We start from the raw sequence: 22077 nt of genomic DNA, 5'->3' as shown, positions 1-22077 counted from the left end.
GAACATCTATCTCTCCCCGCACCCCCCCCACTTCCCACTTTCCGCAGGGATCACTCCCGACATGACTCCTTTGTCTATTCATCCCTCCCCACTGATTTCCCTCCTGGTATACTTATCCTTGCAAGTGGAACAAGTGCTACACCTGCCCCTACATCTCCTCCCTTACCACCATTCAGGGACCTTCCAGGTGAGGCAACACTTCACCTAAGAAGCTGTTGAGGTCATCTATTGTATTCGGTGCTCCCAGTGTAGCCTTCTGTATATTGGTGAGACCCATCGTAGATTGGGAGACTGGTTTGCTGAGCACCTTCCTCAGTCTGCAAACAAAAAGCAGGATCTCCCGGTGGCCTTCTATTTCAATTCTACTTCCCATTCCCATTTTGACCTGCTGAGTTCCTCTAACATTTTGTGTGTGTTACTGAAGATTTATGGTTTTATTTCTCACTTGCTGCTCTGTAGGTTTGGAAAAGCTACTTTGTTTGAAATGTTAATTGGTGAACATTCCTAATTGGAACTTCAATTCATTTCTCTAATATAAGAGACTTAAAACACAAAGGGAACATTTTGTAATTCCCTAGCTTCCATTGTTTCAACCACCAATAAAAAATGGTACTCGTAATCACTGTCTACAGGAGATTTTGCTGAGCCTGATAATAAGTCTGTGGCATAAAAACAGCATGTTTTTTTAATGTAGTGATAATGTAAGAGAAACTGAATTATGTGGGATAATTCTCTCCTCCATTACTTTACTCATCTGTTTCCCTTGTCAACCCTAACACACCCAACTACCACATTGTCCTGCTACATTGCAACTAAAGTAAAAGCAGAATTTTATCCTGGATTAATGTTACCTATGTGTTTAATGCAAAAGATCACAAATCACATTTTGAAGATAAAGAAAGGACATTTTATCAGCCCATACTCATAATATTAATCCTCTTGCCAACAGTAATAAATAAGACAATAATTTATTAATAACTTGTAGGGCCACATTACGCCAAATTGACTTAGTGCTTTTGTGGTAATGACTTTTAAGTGCTATTTCATTCTCTATTTTTCTGGTATATATAGTGATATCTACAGCTTAAGTTTATAAACATCAGGTTTGATATTGATTTTATTCCACCGTCTACTTAATAAGTCTTTGAATGGCCTAGAGTGCAAAAAAGTTTCTATTTTGCTTCTGAATCTAATATCTTATATCAATGTAAACCGGTGCAACATTGTATAAAGTTACTGGATAGCTACATGTGCTATAACTACACTTCTGTTTCCAAATAGGTGACTTTCTAGAATTCATTAAGTATTCTCCTCCCATTTACATCTCTCCTAAATGTCCATTATTGTTACAGTCATAAGTAATAAATTATTAAATACAGTTTTGAACAGGAAACTGGTGACTGTCCCTCAATATACAAATGTTTGTACATCAAAGCCTTCAGAAGATATGAAGAAACAAATTATTAAAATTAAGTTTTTGATAAAATTGCAAATACTCATTACGATTACTTTATCTGTTTTTCATGAAGGTGCAGAGTTATTGGAAGAACACTTTCGGGAAATTCGTGTGATGCGTCAGCGTCTAGAAGAATCTATCCACACAAATGATCAACTCAGGGAGCAGCTTGAAATGCGCCTGGCTACTGCAGCCAAACAAAACAGTAAGACACTCCCAGACACCTTACTTCTGTTGGCTGTGATTATGATGTCAAGTGGAAATTCTGAAATATAGCGATAGGATGGATATATCATGTGATCCAGCAGTACTGCTCCTCGAAGGGTGTTGCAATGATTCCTTTTTTTAATCTATCCTATTCTGAGAAGAGGTATCTATCCTTTACATAATATTTGCACATTAGTATAACTAACATGGGAGATATACTGTAGCAGAGCGGGGAACTGAACAAGAGTTATGTGTACATGCCCTTTAACTGTAACCAAAGCAACCACAGAGAGGGAAAGCTGGAATACATGAACTGTAATGCTGATATTTTCAGATTCCTCCAGAATATAAGTTCATTGATTTTGTCCAAGAATAACAAAACAAGTAAGTGAAAGGAGAAGTTAAAGTTAGTTTGCACACTGGATGTCTTTTGTTTAATCTTCAGTCTTAGATAAACTGTTGGTCCGTATAGAGAAATATTGGGAAGAGTAAAACTACCACAAGACTCTAAGCACTGTCCAACTCCTTTAGGCCAAACTAGGGTGCGTGTAACTGGTTCTCAGTTCATCCCTGAACTTGTATTTTTATCTGCTTCACCTTTTGTTACTTCACTTATTTCTGCCTCTTTTTCATAACCCACTTTGCTATGGTCTTCCAGGTAGATTTCCAAATTTCATTAGTCTGATAAAATCCTGAATGAGGTTGCAGTCAATCTGTCATCCAATCCCCTTTTATCTGCATTTTACCTTCTGGTTACCAATCCCTTAAATTTTTAATTTTCATTTCATTTTCATATTTAAGGCCTTATTTAGCTTCACTCTTATCCCTGTAACTTTCACTGTACCTGAACTTTCTTCCCCACCTACCCCCCCAACTCATCATTTTTATTTGCCAACTACCCAGACTCCCGGCTCTGGGATTCCTTACATGTCTCCCCCTTCATCCCCTTTTCCTTCTTTTATATATATGCAGAGCTGGGCTGAGAAGGGGCAAATGGAGTTCAATCCAGAAAAGTGTGACATGATACACTTTGGAATGTCAAACTTGAAGACAGAGGTCAAGACAGCATTAAGTCCTCTTCACTTTAAATATGTTGATAATCATTTTTAAATGAGTGTTTATTTCAGATGCTGATGAATTGGAATCCTTGATAAAGATTTTACACTCTTGACATTATAATGTCTGACCTATTTCTTTTTGTTTTCTTGTAGCTGTTGCACCCACTAACATCTATATCCAAGGACTAGAAATAATGACTCAGTTGTCGGATGAAAACCGAACATTGAGGGATGAGATCCAAACTCTCCAGGGCCGGCTTACTCAGGTTTCCAAAGGTAACGCCCTGACCAGAGACTGAAGACCTTCTTTAAATGAAGAGTTACTGATTATAAAAAGAGTTATCCCTCACTAAGTTAAAACATACCTTCTATGTCATAGTCATAGTCATACTTTATTGATCCCGGGGGAAATTGGTTTTCGTTACAGTTGCACCATAAATAATTAAATAGTAATAAAACCATAAATAGTTAAATAGTAATATGTAAATTATGCCAGGAAATAAGTCCAGGACCAGCCTATTGGCTCAGGGTGTCTGACCCTCCAAGGGAGGAGTTGTAAAGTTTGATGGCCACAGGCAGGAATGACTTCCTATGACGCTCTGTGTTGCATCTCGGTGGAATGAGTCTCTGGCTGAATGTACTCCTGTACCCAACCAGTACATTATGTAGTGGATGGGAGACATTGTACAAGATGGCATGCAACTTGGACAGCATCCTCTTTTCAGACACCACCGTCAGAGAGTCCAGTTCCATCCCCACAACATCACTGGCCTTACAAATGAGTTTGTTGATTCTGTTGGTGTCTGCTACCTTCAGCCTGCTGCCCCAGCACACAACAGCAAACATGATCGCACTGGCCACCACAGACTCGTAGAACATCCTCAGCATCATCCGGCAGATGTTAAAGGACCTCAATCTCCTCAGGAAATAGAGACGGCTCTGACCCTTCTTATAGACAGCCTCAGTGTTCTTTGACCAGTCCAGTTTATTGTCAATTCGTATCCCCAGGTATTTGTAATCCTCCACCATGTCCACACTGACCCCCTGGATGCAAACAGGGGTCACCGGAACCCTAGCTCTCCTCAGGTCTACCACCAGCTCCTTAGTCTTTTTCACATTAAGCTGCAGATAATTCTGCTCACACCATGTGACAAAGTTTCCTACCGTAGCCCTGTAGTCAGCTTCATCTCCCTTGCTGATGCATCCAACTATGGCAGAGTCATCAGAAAACTTCTGAAGATGACAAGACTCTGTGCAGTAGTTGAAGTCCGAGGTGCAAATGGTGAAGAGAAAGGGAGACAAGACAGTCCCCTGTGGAGCCCCAGTGCTGCTGATCACTCTGTCGGACACACAGTGTTGCAAGCACACATACCGTGGTCTGCCAGTCAGGTAATCAAGAATCCATGACACCAGGAAAGCATCCTTGGTTTTAGCATTCAAAGAAGAAAGAGTCAAGATTCCCAGTTTAACAGATCAATGAAGGACACAAGTTTGGTGTTTTATGAAGCAGGGAGAGGGTGGTGGTCAGCTTACGTCCTAAATAATGTGGCCTGGGTGATGGGCAATGGTTTCTTAATAATCTTTCCCTTCAGACAACCAGGCTTGCAGTCATACTACTATTTTCATACTACTATTTATTCCTAGATTGAATTTAATGATTATTCTGTGTTTCTGTACTTCAAGCAATTTTAAGGAAGTAGAACAGAAAATGCTGAAAACATTTGTTGAAAGAGAAACAGTTAATAATTCAGACCAGGCAACTTTCAGAATCTGAGTCAGATTTAATATCACTGATGTATGTTGTGAAATTTGTTTATTCTTTGCAGCAACGGGACAGTGCAATACACATGAATTACTATATGTTGCAATAGGAAATTAAGAAAAATAGTGCAAAAAGGGAATAAAAAGTGAGGTAGTGTTCATGGGTTCACGGCCCTTTCAGAAATCTGATGTCAAGGGAAAGAAACTGTTCCTAAAACATTGAGTGTATGTCTTTAGACTCCTGTACTTCCTCCTTGATGGTAGCAATGAGAAGGGGGCATGTCTTGGATGATGGGGGTCTTTAATGATGGATGTTGCTTTTTCGAGACATCATCTTTTGAAGGTGTCCACGATGCTGGGGCGGCTAGTGCCCATGATGGAGGTGACTGAATTTACAACCTTTTGCAGTTTTGTCTGATCCTGTGCAGTGTCCCCTCCATACCAGACAGTGATGAAACAAGTTACAATGCTTTCCATGGTACATCTGTAGTAATTTGTGAGAGTCTTTGCTAACATAGCAAGTCTCCTCAAACTTCAAATGAAATATAGCTAATGTTGTGCCTTCTTTGTAATTGCATCAATGTGTTGGACACAGGATAGAGCTTCAGGGATGTTGACATTCAGGAACTTGAAGCTGCTCATCCCTCAATTTATCCTTGGCTTGAGCTGTGCCTAGCCGCTAGTCGTGTTTGTAGAGAGAGTAGAGCAGTAGGCTGAGCGCACATCTTTGAGGTGTGTTAGTGTAGATTATAAGCAAGGAGGAGGTGTTATTTCTGATACACACTGACTATGGTCTCCCAGTGACTTATTATGGCAATAGGCAAATAGCAGTGGGTCTAGGTCCTTGCTTAGGCAGCAGATGATTCTGGCCATGACCAACCACTCAAAGCACTTCTTCACAGTAGATGTGAGCGCTGCTGGGCGATAGTCATTGAGGCACCTCACCTTGCTCTTCATGAGCACTAGTATGATTGATGCCCTTTTCCAACTACAGCAGTGATAGATTGAAGGTGTCCTTGAACACTCCAGCCAGGTGGTTCATCTAACCTGCCAAATGTTTCCAGCATCTTGTTTTAATTTCAGATTTCCAGAATCTGTAGTTAAAAAAAAATCAGTATTGTTGCCTGATCTCCTGGCCCTTCGGGAATCTAGATAACTTCAGATTTGTCGTACCTGGTTCTACAGGGGAGCTTGAGAACTTGAGCAGCTTCATCTCAAGAGCTTAAAGCATCCCTTAGTATGAACACTGTTCAGATAATTTGAATTATCAAACCAATATTGTCCATGTTTTTGTGAATTATCAAATTAATCTGTATATTAGGATAATATATATTATTACAGCTTTCAACAAAATTATTTTCCTTTACGGCACTCTAAAGCCTATCATATTTGCCAATCAGTTGCTCACACCTCCAAATCTGTTTTTGTTTTGAGTGGTATATATTTTTCTTGTTGCAAAACCATAAACTTCAAAAGCTAGAAATCTAAAATTAAAAAAAAGAAAATGCTAGAAATACTCAGCAATGGGGCAAAATCTATAGTAAGAGAAACAGATTGACCCTCAGCATTAACTTGGTTCCCTCTCCACAAATGTTGCCAGACTTATATTTCCAGATTATCTGTTTTTATTTTTCTTTTCTTAAGGCTTATGAAGCTTGTTGGAATGTTGTTCCTACCTATTGTCAATCAATAAAAGTTATTTTTATTTAATGATAATAATACTTGTTTTAACTAAAAAATTGACTAAATTGAAGTTTAGCAACTAAAGAAAATTATACTTGTTCTGAAATTTGTTTTATTTTGCCTCTATAGAACAGATTAAGGAAGTGGAACAAATGAAGGGGACCCTTTTAACAACCAGGGCCAGATACAAACTCCTGGAGACGGAGCTACATCACTGGAAGGAAGAGAACAAGAGGTTGCAAATAGAAGTCAGGGTTAGCCAGCAGAAAGCACAACAACTGAGAGAGGAGCAACAATACAGCCAAACCAAAAATAATAGGTGCTGAGACTGATGTTGTTTTCTGTTTTTACCTGGTTTAGTGGCAGTTTATGACTGACTAATTCATATGTCAAATGTATGCAGTTAGATGCCACAGTTTATCCAGGGAAAATAAACTTAATATCCACTGTGATGAGTGTCAATCCTCTTGCAACAAATTCTCAGTTCTATTGAATTGACTGAGTCCACCGTGAATGCAAACCCAACATACAGAATTCATACTGTTAGTAAATTAATTCAAAGATGACAATAATTAGTATGTAGAATACAGATGCAACTTAAGGTTTCAAAGGTTGAAATTGAAGGATGTTGATGGGGAAAGCACGACATTTTGTTTCTCTTCCAACAGTTGCCTATCTTGGAATATTAAATTCTCAATCTTGATCGCTGTGTAAACAGTTTCCTGCCATGATTATTCAATCATACATTTACTCTATTTCAGTAAGCAGGGCTTATTACTTTTGTGTTTCTGCTCTTACCTTGAATGTTTGGTGTTTGTATTCTTTGAACAAAATCCCCTTCATTGTCCTATCAATACTCTAGTCTCTACTGCCTTGACTGGAGCCTTTCACTACTGACTGTGATGAAAAAAAAAGCAGGGAATGGTTACATTTTAGATTTAATACACACCACAAAATGATATTCCAAGATGGGATACATCATATAAATCAAAATGGTAGTAAGACAGTGTATAATTAAAGCATCTGTAACTGGTATTTTAATGTTATTTACTCCACTGACAATTTGAGGTCATCAGTGTTTTGAAACATAAAGAGCCTGATGTCACAGGCTAAATCTGCAATTGATTTAGACACAAAAGGAAAACATTCCTTTTTTTGCTTTTCATACAAACCAATAAACTGGTTTATTAATAGTGTTACTGCAGAGAAGCAAAAAAATTTCTAAACTGTGAAACTTAATGTTTGTATTCCTTGTTCTTACATGTTTGATTTCTCCATCCGCCCAGGCTATTACAGGAGATGACCACGTTACAACAGCAGCTCAAAGAAAGCCACCAGCTTACTCATTCCCTGGAATCAGAAATTAAAGTGTATGAGAGGATGTATGGAAGAAAGAGAAGTTTCTCTGGTAGGAACTGATCAATTTTAAATGTCATCAAATAAATTTTTCTTTTTTTTTTAAATGCTACCTATACTGTCCTAAGTATTATAGTGGACAATTGTGAATTCCTCCACACAATTTTTTTTAAATGTCAGTAGTTTATTTTGACAAATAATATTAATCTGGCCATGTGACTATGGCCACTTATTTACCATATTGCCTGATAATTAACTCTGTTGATGTCAATGGAATAAAATATCAGGTAGGAAGTATTGATAGGACACCATGCTGCTGTCCAATGCATATTTCTGTATCTGTGCTGTGTAACCACTACATTTATTTAGTATGTTCACATAGAAAATTAGCATAATCAAACTGATCTATTCTTGTGTCTTGCCAAACATTAATAAGTTCTTAGTGTACAACGTACTTGATTATGATCAATTTGGGAATACATAATGTATTTGGATTATGGTGATTATTAGCAGCAGCATTTTCTTTTGGGAAGCCATTTTAGTACATTGTTAGTATTCTAGTCCAAAATTATATTTCGCAAATTGAACCAAAGAAATATCTGAAAATCTAAGGACAGGAAAACACCCAACTAATTTATCAAGACCAATATTTGTATAGAGTTTACATATTTTCTCCATCACTTCATAGGTTCCCTTTGGATTCTTTGGCCTTTTCCCCCATCCCAAAGCCATGATGGTAGGCTAAATGCCTTTTAATGTTCGTTAATGGCAAAAAGAATCGTAGTGAAGTTGATGGCCATGTATGTGCAGAAAGTAGGTTACAAAATTACAGGAAAATAAGAGGAGGGTGAAGGAAAAACTTGGGATTGCACCCTGGGTACTAACATGAAACTGGGCTGAGCAGTCTCCTCTGTCACAGTAAGGATAAGACTTTGTCTTAAATTTAAAGATAAAAACAATCTGTCATATACAGATGTAAGCACACTTAAATCAACTCCATGAATATTTTCACTGGTACATTATGCTCTCAAAACAATATTTGGATTGTATACAGTCCTGATTCAGTACAGCTACTCGGATTTCAACCATTGAAACAAGTGAACGTAAAATGTAGAGAAAACTGCCAAAGTTTTTCACATCTCATTACTGAAGACATGCCTTCCATAATCATGTTTTTCTCAAAAGCCCAGTGCACAAGTTAAAGTATTTTTATCACCCTTAATGGCTAAGTTATTAGAAAAAGTTCACTGGCTTTCTTGAATTGTCAATTATATCAGATGCTGGATACAACCCATTCAAAACTCACACCTGGAAGGCCACTACACCATTCTTTGATACTACAGAGGTTAGCAGTCCATTGAAAATCAACAAATGTCACATAAACAGGAAAGAATCTCTGTCACGATCATGTTACATTTTTAGTCAGAATGACTAGATTGATAATAAGTCAAAAGCTATGTTAATCTTTATTGCAAGAGCATTTAAGTACAATTGTAGAGATATTTAAGCACCTTTGGTGAGTCTTCATCTGGGAGATTGTATCTAAGATTTGCCTCTCTACTTGCAGGACAAAGGCAGTGAACAAGGTTCATTCCTAGAACGACAAGTTTCTTGTATGAGAAGTTGGTCAATCTGGGCTATACTTTTTGGAGTTTTTATAAGGGAGGTGATTGAATCATACAAAGTACTTAAGGCAGTTATAGTGTAAATGCAAGGAAGTTTCCTTTGCCTTGGGTATTTAGAACTTTAAGTCACAGGAAGTGGGCATTTGGGACAAGGATTAAAAGAAATTTCTTTATCGCAAAGGTAATGAATCTTTGGAATTCTCTAAGAGGGTCATGGAAGTGCAGTTAGTCCATGTATTTTTAAGATACTGAGGGAGTTGAGGGAAATTGAATTAGCAGAGAAAAGTGCTGCTTGGATAAAAGATGAACTATGATCTTACTGAATAGCAGTGCAGCCTTGAGGAGACCAAAAGATCACCTCTCACTTTTATGTTCTTAATCCACTTCACATAATACTATGAATCAAGCTAGCGTTTTTTTTAGGTTTGACTAGGATATAAAAGGGTGCCATCTGGCCATCTCTAAGAGCATTCCCATCTATCCCCTTCCCCTACTTATTCCCCTGTAACCTACAATCCCTCACATGCCCATTAATTTAGTACCTCAGTATTTAAGACAAAATTGGATAGATTTTTGCATAGTAGGGGAATTCAGGGTTATAAGGAAAAGGTAGGTAGGTGGAGATGAATCCACTGTCAGATCAGTCATGATCTTATTAAATGGCGGAACAGGCTCGACAGACCAGATGGCCTACTCTTGCTCGCATTTTCTTATGTTCTTAATTTTCTCTGATTCTTCTACCACTTGTTGAGACTGAGGCTACTTTATAGCAACTAATTTATCAAGCTCCAGTTCCACTGACAAAGTGACAGTGCACTAGTTTATGGGCTATTTGGTTATTGTAAATTAAGTGATGTTAGGTGGGGGAAGAAATAAATGGGATAACGGTTTTGATGGTATTGCTCTGAGAGACCGTGTAGATTCAATGGGCTGAATGGTTTACTTCTATTACAAATATGAGCTGGTGTATCCTCTTCTGAGTCCTTTTCTGAGCCATTCTATTGGAGTCTGGCTGGAGGTATTATGGAGGCCTTGCTGAATGACAGATGAAGCTTAGTCCCAAGAAGCCCACAGATTTTGAAACTACAGGTGCAAATAAATGTTTATGAAAAAAATAAATTGTGAGATAAAGAGAATGGAGCAGAAGATCTCTGTTTCACCATTCAGTAAAATCTTCACAGGTCTAATCTTAGCTGTTGTCTGTTCTTTATAACCTTTTCTTTCAACTGACGCCATCTTTAACTTCAGTTCACTGCAGATGGATCAGCTTTCTCACGGTCTATTTTGCAATGCAATTTTAGGAAAATTGTGAAATATAATCTTCAATGGGTGTAACTGTTTATCTATGCTCTTGCCTTTTCGTCTATGTTACATCAGCCAATTCTGCTTAATACCTTTGTACAATGGCGTTTAAGATACAAATGTCAGACCCAAGTTTCTCCTTCTCTAAACCAAATGTAAAATGCTTTCCATTTTGATCATTCTTCCCATTACACAGTGATCATTAATTCTTTATAAAAAATCAGTCAAGTGTATTATCACCATCTAATATATGAAATTTGTTGAGTTGTAGCAGCATTACATTGCAAAGACATAAAATTCCTATAAATTACAAAATAAAGCAATAATGAGGTATTGTTCACAGGTCCATGGACTGTTCAGAAATATGAAGACAGAAGGGAAGAAGTTGTTCCTACATCTTTGAGTGTGGGTTTTCAAGCTTCTGTACCTCCTCCCTGATAATAATAACGAGGAGAGGGCATGTCCTGGGTGATGGGGATCTTTACTGATGACTGCTACCCTCTTGAATATGCCCTCAATGGTGGGGAGCGTTGCATTCATGACAGAAGTTTGTGAATCTACATCCTTCTTGTAATCCTGTGCCTTGGAGCTTTGATACCAGTCAGAATATTCTCCAGCATATATTTATAGAAATTGCAAGGGTCTTTGGTGACATACCAAATCTTCTCAAACTTCTAATGAAATAGAGCCACTGGCTTGCCTTTTTCATAATTGCATCAATGCTTTGGGCCCAGGACAGATTCTTGGAGATGTTGACACCCTTTCCACCGCTGTCACCTCAAGGATGAATGTTGCATGTTCTCCTGATTTCCCCTCTTGAAATCTATAATCAATTCCTTGGTCTTGCTGATGCTGAGTGAAGTGGCCAGGTTGAAAACAGTCTATTTCGAAACAATAATTTTTCAACAAGTTCTATTTCAAATACACACTTGAACTAATTCTGAAGAGTCAGGTTAACAGCATCTATGGAAAGAGAAGCAGACTTAATATTTCAAGTCAAAGAAACTTCACCAGAAAAAATATGGCAATGAGAGAAAATAAGGCAGTTTTAAATTGAGGTAGGATGGGAGAGGATATGATTTTGAGATCTGGAATAAAATTTACTGTTACAGAATTGGTGAAAATAATACTTTTTTCAACTTGTGCTTCTTAATGCATGCAGCCCTGTATTACAGAAAATCACAAACTAAACTGCAGTTGGAAAAATATGGTCTGCTGTAATTTCTTAAGAGAGAACATCATTATTTGATGTATGAAACATGGATAGGAAACTTTAGCAGGATATGGATCAAATAGCGACAGATGGAACCAGTTTAGATGGGGATCTTGCTCAACATGAAAGAATTGGGCCAAAGGGCCTATTACAGTGCTGTATGACTCTATGGCATTTAGCTACACTTGCAAGTGGCAATTCAATCCAGATGAGAGACAAAGAAAGCACTGTGAGAGAACAGAAATAGAAAATTCAATGCAAATACGTGAAAAATAGATATTAATCTACAGCATTTCAATTTAGTTAGAGAAAAAATAGCAAAACTATTCTTAGAAAAAATAGTCCATTTGAAAAAGGCAATTTAGCATTCGTATTAGAAATAAATGGGCCTAGAAATTCCTTTGCATAACTCAAAGATAAATGGTGAAAATCAGCTCAACCTGGATTGAAGTATTATTTTGCCTATTTCTGGGTCTCACCACTTGGGAAATTTGTTTCCTGACTTTTGTCTGATCTTTTTAAGTGGTTTTCCCAAATAACTTGTACTGTTGTGCAATTTGCAAAATTTGTTTCTACTGTGATTTTTTCCCCAACATCACTGCCATGAAAAACAATTACTGTTCACTCACACAACAACAGGATTTTAACTCAGCTTCCTTTCAAACTATTTTAAAGGGCCAACACTCAAATTGTATTGTTTGTCCAGTTACCTGAAAACAGATGTAATCTCAAATTCAGTGTGCACCTTGACTCCTTTGACCATGGTACTCCTAGCTTTCCAACCTGAAGATTATTCCTCCATCCATTGGAGTTTCTTGCCCTCTGCTGCATTAAAGCTATCACCCAAGCTCCATCTTAAGGATAGTAGGCTTTTCCCACAGTGCACAAAGGCAGGTCTTGTAAATGCTTCCCCAGTCTGTGGGCTTTTATAGACAATGCTAATATCTTTACAAGGATGTCAGTGATACTCCTGCCAGATCCACCTTGCTGAAGCTTCAAAGGTATCTGTGCCTCCTGCACAACACGTAATGTTTAGAGCCTGATCTTCTCCTTACCATTATTGTGGTATCTATCCATTCAGCAGCAGCACTACTTAGTAGCTGTACGAATGTTGCTTCAGTGATGGGTTTTAAAAACTGGCTGAAGAAACAATATCTGAAATCTTAAATGCCAGCACCTGTGACAACTGTTAATACATCAGATGGACAATATTGACATGTGGTATTATACTGTTCCTTTCATTTCAAGATCTTACTTTTTATAAACAGTATTGTGACCTGCTCTAGGTCAAGAATTAGAGGAATAAATAAAGAGTAAATTCATGATTTTAAAATATATCTATTTCCCCTCTCAGTTTATTCTGGAGGTGTTCAACATCATGCTGGTGGGCACCACGCCTTTGACATCAGCGACTTCCTGATGGAAATCAGAAGCCTTCGGATTCAGCTGGAGCACAGTATTCACACCAATGGCTGCCTGCAGAAGCAGCTGAAGGAACAGATGGATGAACGTCGACCAGCCAGTCTCAATACCAATCATTTGACCTCATCAGCCAATGAACATATGATCAATAAACAGCTATTCCAGGGTGAGGCCAGTGGATAGATAGAAAGACCTTCCATTTCCCTCCAAAAATAACTTTACTTGGAGTTTACCAAGTTTTGGGAATTTTAGACAAGAAATTTATCAAATCTTTCCCCTTTAATTGGTGTTAGTCTGATCATTTTTTACATTTATATTTACAATAGATCACAGCAACAATCAGAAATATAAAATACTAGTGTGTTCTTAACACCATTGCATTCTAAGCAACTTTAGGCCTAATGCCAGGCTTCCTTGGAGAATATCTCAAAAAAATGCACCTTTTTAATTCACCTGGTTACATATTGTGAACCTTAATTTACTTGCATATGGTGAGAAATGCAAGTTGTATTTTTTAATGGTAAATCTAAAGAACAAAATTTACCATAGTTCATCATTTTTATAATTCTTGGATCTAAATTACTTCTCTCACACAACAATTTAATGCTTGTTATGTAAGAGTTGGAAGTAGAAACTTTTTGCCAATGAACAAACTTCCTCCTTGATCCAGAAATGTTCTGAGGTTATTTTTGAGCATGGAAAGCAGATGTGACTACAAGGAACCAGGCAGAAATAAATAATTTAATTTAATTTAAAATCTCTTTCCCTTTATAGCTATGGTATTGCTTTGACTTAGCTGTAATCAGTGTGATCTTAAGGCATGCAGGTATCCTAAGTAAATAATATCTTTTCCCTTAGATCTATTATTCAAAAGCCTGCTACTGAGTAGAAATTGCCTGGAAATATTGCAAAAACTCTGACACTCTAGATTGCAACAATTTACATTAATTAAATGATTTTTTTTATTTCTGAGATTCCAATCAAGTCACCATGGGTTGACACCCTTCAATTGGAGATAGCAGTATATCTCATAACACATTACTGATCTTAATATAGGTTAGGGTTAGCATTACTAGAGGAGCTCTTAGCTTGCCTCATACCAACTGGGCAGAGAGAAACTTGGATAGAAAGATCAAAAACCTGGCCTTCCGGTCTTAAGCAATTAATATGGAGTCAGATGCTCAGGTAAAATGGTTAGAGATCTTATGATCTGATACTTTATCTGCATCATTGTTTTAAAATAATTATTAAGGTTTCTTGTTATGTCAGTTAATAAATAATATTATTGCTGATCCTATTCTGACAAAAATATATTCACTTGTTTTCTGATGTTTTGTGTTGTTTGTGAACTGTGTAGATTGTGTGCCCTCACCACCTGTTCGAGACACTGGTACGTTTTCGTCTTTTCAAATGCACTCCAAGGCAGCTTCCTCTGTGGTAGATTTTAATGTGGAAGACACATCACAGCAGAATGGTAAGTTTATATCCTCTGATATCCTTTAACATGTCTGTTTCCTCGTCTGTTATTTGCCTGACACCTTGCCTATCAACTATCAGTTTACCTGTTGCATTTTGTCTTTGTCCAATATATGTATCTGTTGTCTCTCTCTCTCTCTCTCTCACCTCTGTTTAACTCCTGTCCTGCCTGCTTAGAACTTTATAGTGATCTATGTGTGCTGTGAGTGTGTCACTTTAGATTTTGATGCTACATTCTTTGTAAACTATCCCACTGATTTTAACTTTACTTGGATTATTTGGTAAATAATTTGTTGCCATGATTTTAAAATCATTCAAATAAGGATACAAGAGAAAAAGTTTTAAGGAATGAATCTGGTTGAGTGGAAAGGGTATCATTGTGAGGACATTATGGAAGCAACGATCCTAATTCAGTTAAATTTACCATAATTGTGGGAAACAAGACAAGGATAGTGCAGGAGTAACTCTTCTAAACTGGGCTAAGATGAGGTGTACTGGGGCAAAAGTTAATGATTTAGCAAAAGTCAACTAGAAATTGTACCAACACAAAATGCTGAAGGAAATCAGGTCAGAGAGCACCTATGGAGAGGAATGAATAAACAACATAAAAAGAAAGAAAAGAAGGAGAGTATACCTTCTGCTCCTTCCCCTCCCTGCATCTTCTTATTCTGGCTTCTTCCCACTTCCCTTCCAATTCTGATGGAGGGTCTCAGCCCAAAATATCAATTGTTTACTCCCTTCCATAGGTGCTACCTAACCCTGGAACCCACTGCCAGGGGACGTGCTGGAAGCAGGTATAACAGCAATAATTGTGCAAGTTGAGAGAAAGCAAAGAATTAAAGCAAGGTTAATAACTTGCACTTCCATGGAAGCAAATATGACAGCAATAATTAAGAGGCATTTTGACACGACACATGAACAGGTAGGAAATGGAGGAATAAAAAAACCATGTGCAGTTTAAAATGGTGTAATGGATGACACTGACATTTTGGGCTGAAGATCCTACTCCTGTGTTATACTGTTCTAATCTGGACTTAAATGTAGACTGCAGTTAATAAGTTTGATATTGATACCAAAATTGCTAGGGTAGTTGATAATGGGAAAGAAAATTCAGTTATTAGTGGACTAATAGGGTGAGCACAAAGGAAGCAAGTGGAAATTCAAATAAAGAAGATAGTGTATTTCAGAAGGCAAAACAATGCAAGGGCAAATAGCAGAGGAGTGATGTGCAGAGGTGATCTTAAGGATGTTACCACCACTTTCTGATGTGCACCTCCACTTTTAGCCTCTGTTTCACAATTGCTAATTGTGACTTCAGCTGCTTAGCTCCATGTTCTGAAATTCATCTAAAGTCATCAACCTTCTTTACACTACTCAAACTACCTATTTTGGCCAAACCCTTCCTAATATCTCTTCCCCTATGTACAACTACCTTTATCTTGCAATGTTTTCCTTTGTTAGAGATGCACTGTGCATTAAAACTCTGGTACCTTTTTCATTTTAGATGTTTATCTCAGTGATTCCTTGAGCCACATCTCCTGTTCCCTAATAGATGACAAGCTTCCTCATGGTTCCTTTGCCAAGAAAAATGGATCTCATGTGATTGGGCACATTGATGACTACAATGCCCTCCAGCAACAGATTATGGAGGGCAGAATGCTGGTTCAAAGGATGGAGTCTATTGTCCAATCCTGTGTCAATGCTGCCTTTTTGGAAATTGATGGATTCAAGGTAACTGGAAAAACAAGAAATTGCTTATCACATTGTTATCCAATACATTGAATTTCTAAGTCATCATTATAATTGCGCATTGAGCACATTTGAGCTGTGTGCTAAAATAGTTAAGTTTAGGCGAAGATGATTTGATACTTCTCAGAGAACAATGGTTCCATAAAGAAAGAAGAACATCAAATCTATGCCTAATGAGTTTATACAACTCAGTTGTTGATTATTAATATTCCTTCTAATTTTAAGAGCTCTAAATATATAAAGTCTGGCTGTAAATTAGGACAAGAGTTTTGTGTGTAGGGAAAGATAATCTCAAAATTTTATCTTTTATTTGCAAATTTACCTGTGCAGCATTTGGATCATCAGACAGTCAAGCAGCTCTTCTCCAATACCAATACACTGCATCAGATCTTGAATGAAACGTGTTCATTGCTAAAAATGTTTTGGAGAACTACTCTGCCAAATCCAGACAGTGATGTACAAAATCAAAAGGTAAGTCTCTCAGACGAGCTTAATATGAACATTATACAATTATAGTTATACAGTTGTTATGCAGTGGAACTGAAGATTGCTTTATTCCTCTATCATGCATGTAACCTCTTTCTAAAAATGTTCTTTTTTGTCCTTTCCTCAAATGGGATTCCACAATAGACCATTCCTTTAAGTAGGTGAGAAGACTAATTTACAATAATTAATCTGAATTGTGTATCAGTGTTCTTCATCCTCCATTTTCAGATGTATTATACTGTTAAAAATATTAGCACTGCTCATTTCTGGAAAATTCTGGAATTTATCGAGCTTGTTTTTGCAATAGTCATTTCATTATTGTATTGTTCTCAATGTTTCACTACACTATATCATTCAGAGCAGCATTCAAATGTTAGCATCATAACTGAATAAAGCACTGCAGCACCCCTATTCTGTTACAACTTTCTAGCAGAGACTAATCTCCAAAACAATGATGAATCCTAAGGTCAAAACATCTGGTAGTCTTCTTTGAAGTGGATATTGCATTTCTTCCCAAGGTCTCAGCCTTTTTCCAGTGTAATTCAGTGTTACAATGATTTATATAGTGTAACAGTGCCGCTCATGGTCAGAAGTGTGGTCGTTTACTGAATGATCTTCCTGTAATGAGACTCGCTGGTACTTAAATCTATCAATGTTACTCGTGTCGGAAGCACTAATCCTGATCAATTGATTGTTGGAGGGCAATTCAAAAGTGATCCATGTTCAGATCCTCATTCAAAATCGTCAAGATTAAATCATGGACACAAGAGGTACTACAAGTGCTGGACATCTAGAGCAATATGCACAATATGCTGGAGGAGCTCAGCAGCTCAGGCAACATCTGTGAATGGGAAAAACAGTCGACTCTTCAGGTCCAGACCCTTCATCAGGACTAGAAAGGAAGGGGGAAGAAGTCAGAATAAGAATTAGGGGGAGGGGAGGAAGTAGTACAGGTGGCAGATGACAGGTGAAACTAGGAAATTGGGAGGGGGAATCTGATAGGAGAGGACAGAAGACCATGGAAGAAAGGGAAGCGGGAAGAGCACCTGAGGAAGCTGATGGGCAAGTAAGAAGAGAAGGTGTGAAAGGGAAACAAGAATGAGGAATGGTGGAGGAGAGGATGGGGGCGGGGGGCAGTAACCAGAAGGTCCAGAAATTGATGTTCACATCATCAGGTTAGAGGCTACTCAGACGGAATACAAGGTGTTACTCCTCCAACCTGAATGTGGCCTCATCATGGCAGTAGAAGAGGCCATGGACTGACATGTCAGAATGGGAAGTAGAATTGAAATGGGTGGCCACCAGGAAATCCTGCTTTTTGTGGCGGATGGAGCAAAGGTGCTTGACGAAGTGGTCTTCCAATCTATGTTGGGTCTCACCAATATACAGGAGGCTTAAGATTAAATCATATCAATGAAAATGGGTGGCAAGAGAAACAGGGAGGAATACTTCTATCTTACAGTAGGATTTATTTGTTCCATACTCAAAAAGCATTGTTAATCATTCACAGGATGCCAGAAAGGTCCTAAGCAGAACAGAAACTTTAAGGACCAATTTGTATGTACATTAAATACCGTTAGCTCCATGCTGGCACTCTCACTTTTTGAGGCAAAAGGACATTGATACAGGTCCTCCTCCAGAGCACAAAATATAGCTTGATGATCTGTATGGAATTAAGCAAGAGCTACATTCCCAATGGGATTCTTCTTTCATATCACTTTGCAACAGTCCACAGTCCCTGCAAGCTTCAAGGCTGTCATCATTGTCCCAGTGCCCAAGAGAGCAACAGTGACTGACCAAGACAATTGCTGTTTATCTGTGCTGCACACTACATGTACTTTGAATTAGGTTGTATTAACTTATTTGTGGTAATCCTTTGTTTTATGTGCTTTGTGTGATACATGTTTTGTGGGTGCACCACGGCCCAGAGGAATGTTATTTCGTTTGGCTAAGCATATATACAGATGGCAGTAAATTTGAACTTGAACTACATACCAAGTCAAAGCTGTCTACTGTTTCTGGTGGGCATAAAAGTTCCAACACAAACCTTGACAGATCAGTTCCAAACTAAAATAACTAAACCAAATGAACTGATCATTATCACATTATTTTTAAAAGGGATTTTTTGTGCAAATTGTCTTGTTTCCTACAATTACCACAGTAACCACTACATTTCAGAAGTACTTAATTGGTTGTAAATGCATTGGTATATCATGAGACCTCTTAAAGATAGCATCTAAAAGCAATTCTTTTAATTACAAGGAGAATTCAGCCTGTCATACAATTTGTGTTGAAGTATTTGCATATTATAACATTCATGCAGATTCCATTCCTGGGGTAAATATCTTGTGGTTATTGCAGGATCAGGAAGAGATTTGCAGACTGAGGAATAAAATAACAGAGCAAGAAAATCTATTGCAGAATGCAATCAGTCGCCTAAAGGCTACTAACCAAGTGAAAGAAGGAATGGAACAGTTCATTGTCAGCCAACGTATGTTGAATCAATACCTAACAACACATCATATTTTGATTCCTAATTGAAAAAGAATGCCTGTCATTCAAAAGTGTTATTTAATCTTGTTAGTATGTCTGTTTGCCACTTTGCTGCTAAGGCAGATTGGACTGTGAACATATGTTAAATAATCCTTTCTTTGAATTTGTGTGAAATACTAAATTGACTGTGTAATTGAGAAAGATTGCAGTAAATTTAACCCCCCTTATTGCACTGGACTTTTAGCTTAACAAATGTGGGATCAATTGCAGGTGACAAATCTATTCTCAGGAGGCAAGCCATGCCTATTTTTTGTGCATTTTCTGTAAAATAAAACTATTGATGAGTATTCTAATGCATTAGAAGAAGACTGGATCTATCTGTAAGGTGCTATTACATACTCCTTTGAGACCAAGCGATGCCACACTTCCTTCAGATACAGCAGACTTTCCTGTAAACTTAACCCCACCTTCATAAACTTATTTAAACATTCACCATCACTAAACCAAGATCTCCTTCGTGTTCTCCAATTTCTCACGAAATATGCATTACTCCTCCTGCTCTTTCCTCTTCATTACTGACCACCCACCCCCATCACTTCTACTTTAGCTATCCACAAAACTTACATAATCATTAGCTGTACTCTTTAATGGTCCAACTATTCTTATACAGAGGCTGACTTCCATGTGTGGAACCTCTCTAGAATTTTAACTCCATACCATTTATGCAAAGCAACCTGACTACTGCACACCTCTTCCACAGCACCACACAATCACCACTCATTTACACTACTTTACCCTGGGATCTAGGGCTCAATTTCAGTAAAGTTGCTGCCTTATGACCTGAATACATTGGATCAGAAAGTGCTTCACTATTATCAACCAAGGAAGAATTTTATTGAAAGTCATCCACCATATATTGTTCATTAAACCCTTGCATAGGCCTTCAAAATTATAAAAGCATTATCCTATTTAACATTAACTCATATAGACGAAGCCTTATTTACTACTGAAGTGACTGCCACTCTTTGCTGAGGAAACTAATATAAATTAGGACAGCAAAATATACTTCTCCTTTTCTAATCACCACCTTGAGTGTGTATACCACCTTGCATATAAACCAGTCTCTGCCCTGATCTGTAACCAGTGATTCCTGCTGGAAGGTGACAATATGCAGAAGTTTTTTGTTACAATGTTTTCTGACATGCTAGATCAATGAAAATACTGCATCTGATAACAACAAAACTTATGTTTTTCAGTTACAAGGACACATGATGTTTTGAAAAAAGCAAGAAGTAATTTGGAGGTAAGCTTTGTTGAAAACTGTGTGAATTTATTAATAATTAACATATAAATACAAGTATGTTTACTTTTACTGATGTACTTCGCCAAGCATCAGCCAGGGCACAAACCCTTTTATAGACTATGCAAAATCTTAGACTCGAGTATTATTAGCAAAATGGTGCATTGTAATCTAATAACTTTGAAGCATTCTTTTCATCCAGAAGTGAAGCAGCAGTACATTCCCATCTGGTGACAGTGGAGACACAGTGGTTATAACTAGGTACCAACAGGGGAAGATTAATGAATCAGAGAGCAGAGTTCAAATCCCAACTATAGAATTTAACCGTTGTTAATTATTTGGGAATTTTAAAATTATAAACTAGTAATATTGGTATTAATGACCACGAGACCACTGAGTTGCCATTAAAGCTTATCAGGTTCACTAATGTCATTAAGGCCACCACTCTTATCTACTCTGGTTACACAGAACTCCAGATAATCAGCAAAGTGTAGCATCTTCCGCTGACCTGTCGTGCTTTGCCTCCCCAAAATGACCCTGCATTTACCTTCCATAATATATGATAAAAAAATGAGAGCAGTTCACTTACATGGGCCAATCATAGGAAAATCAGAATGCTACAAAGACATTTCAGTTTAAAGTGAAGAACTGAACCTCACACCTTTAAACTGCATGCCAGGTACGTACAGCCAATGGCAGGAGAAGGAATTATTATTTAATAATTGTGACTCTACAGAGTTTTTGCTCAGGTCATTTTCTTTATTTCTAATGGAAAAAGGACTCAGAGCTTGTTATCCATTGCGAGGCTCTGTATTTAAATGATCTAGTGTGTTTTTCAAGTGTTAGTGTATTGTTCTTTAATCAAAATCATTCACTGCTCTGATGTCTGCTACACTGAAGGATGGTGGGCTATATATCCTCAACCACTGAACCACAAAGAGGGAATTCAATTCGAATACCCACTGTTCATTGCTATTCAGTGATATGTTGACTATATGTAGAGGTGCAAAGGCCTCTCCAACTGAGCATTAACAAATTTTAAGAATAGATCTTTGGGTGAAGCATCAAAGGGCTACAAAGAATATTACCCCAGCATAAATCACAAAGAGCTTTTGTAAGGATAGGAAATTGAAGGGGGTGATGTCCTTGCTCAGACAGGATGGAGATAGATGAGCATTTAAAGTTATTGTTTCTCCTTTCTGACCTTCTCTTCCCTATGTGCCTTTGTCTCTTTTGTGAGTCCGTTCAGATGAATGATTGCACTATTTCTGATGCTAAAACCTCCCCAAATGACAACAAAGGTTGGTAATAATGTATTATTATTAGCATGTGCTATGAGAGATCAGATAGCCTTTGTCTCTTTGCTGACTGCTAACACTGCTACCAGTAAAATTGTTGCATGTTTTAGGTCTGTTGCCTGCAACTGTCTCATTTACATCTAACAGTTTTCATGCTCCTCCATACAAAGATGTAAGATGCTTATCAACAAC

At 37.7% G+C, this 22077-nt stretch overlaps 2 protein-coding genes across 21 annotated transcripts in view; one reads left to right on the top strand and one right to left on the bottom strand.

Moving 5' to 3' along the window:
• Positions 1 to 22077, top strand: part of pde4dip (phosphodiesterase 4D interacting protein) — a 239886-nt gene that overhangs the window by 212001 nt on the left and 5808 nt on the right. For 6 of the 11 annotated variants that reach the window (XM_072273948.1, XM_072273939.1, XM_072273942.1 and 3 more), the window contains 11 exons: positions 1530 to 1661; positions 2875 to 2997; positions 6295 to 6484; positions 7452 to 7573; positions 13016 to 13249; positions 14441 to 14557; positions 16064 to 16290; positions 16639 to 16779; positions 19156 to 19285; positions 20544 to 20590; positions 21828 to 21888. In XM_072273948.1, the coding sequence (XP_072130049.1) occupies positions 1530 to 1661; positions 2875 to 2997; positions 6295 to 6484; positions 7452 to 7573; positions 13016 to 13249; positions 14441 to 14557; positions 16064 to 16290; positions 16639 to 16779; positions 19156 to 19285; positions 20544 to 20590; positions 21828 to 21888 (1524 nt within the window). The remainder of the gene's footprint in view (positions 1 to 1529; positions 1662 to 2874; positions 2998 to 6294; positions 6485 to 7451; positions 7574 to 13015; positions 13250 to 14440; positions 14558 to 16063; positions 16291 to 16638; positions 16780 to 19155; positions 19286 to 20543; positions 20591 to 21827; positions 21889 to 22077) is intronic. The other 5 variants (XM_072273945.1, XM_072273944.1, XM_072273943.1 and 2 more) reach the window with 2 other exon arrangements.
• LOC140205980 (5'-AMP-activated protein kinase subunit beta-2-like) overlaps positions 6987 to 22077 on the bottom strand; it is an 82250-nt gene continuing 67159 nt past the window's right edge. For 3 of the 10 annotated variants that reach the window (XR_011888034.1, XR_011888040.1, XR_011888038.1), the window contains exons 12-13: positions 16050 to 16294; positions 7095 to 11411 (exon numbers count right to left, since the gene is read on the bottom strand). The gene's annotated coding sequence lies outside the window, so the exon portion shown is untranslated. Of the gene's footprint in view, positions 7063 to 7094; positions 11412 to 16049; positions 16295 to 20600; positions 20845 to 22077 lie in introns of those variants that run through there. The other 7 variants (XR_011888035.1, XR_011888036.1, XR_011888037.1 and 4 more) reach the window with 6 other exon arrangements.

This window comes from Mobula birostris, chromosome 12 (assembly GCF_030028105.1).
Source record: "Mobula birostris isolate sMobBir1 chromosome 12, sMobBir1.hap1, whole genome shotgun sequence".
NCBI classification, from domain to species: domain Eukaryota; kingdom Metazoa; phylum Chordata; class Chondrichthyes; order Myliobatiformes; family Myliobatidae; genus Mobula; species Mobula birostris.
Note: the sequence above shows the minus strand (reverse complement) of the source record. Positions and strands in the feature narration are given on the sequence as shown.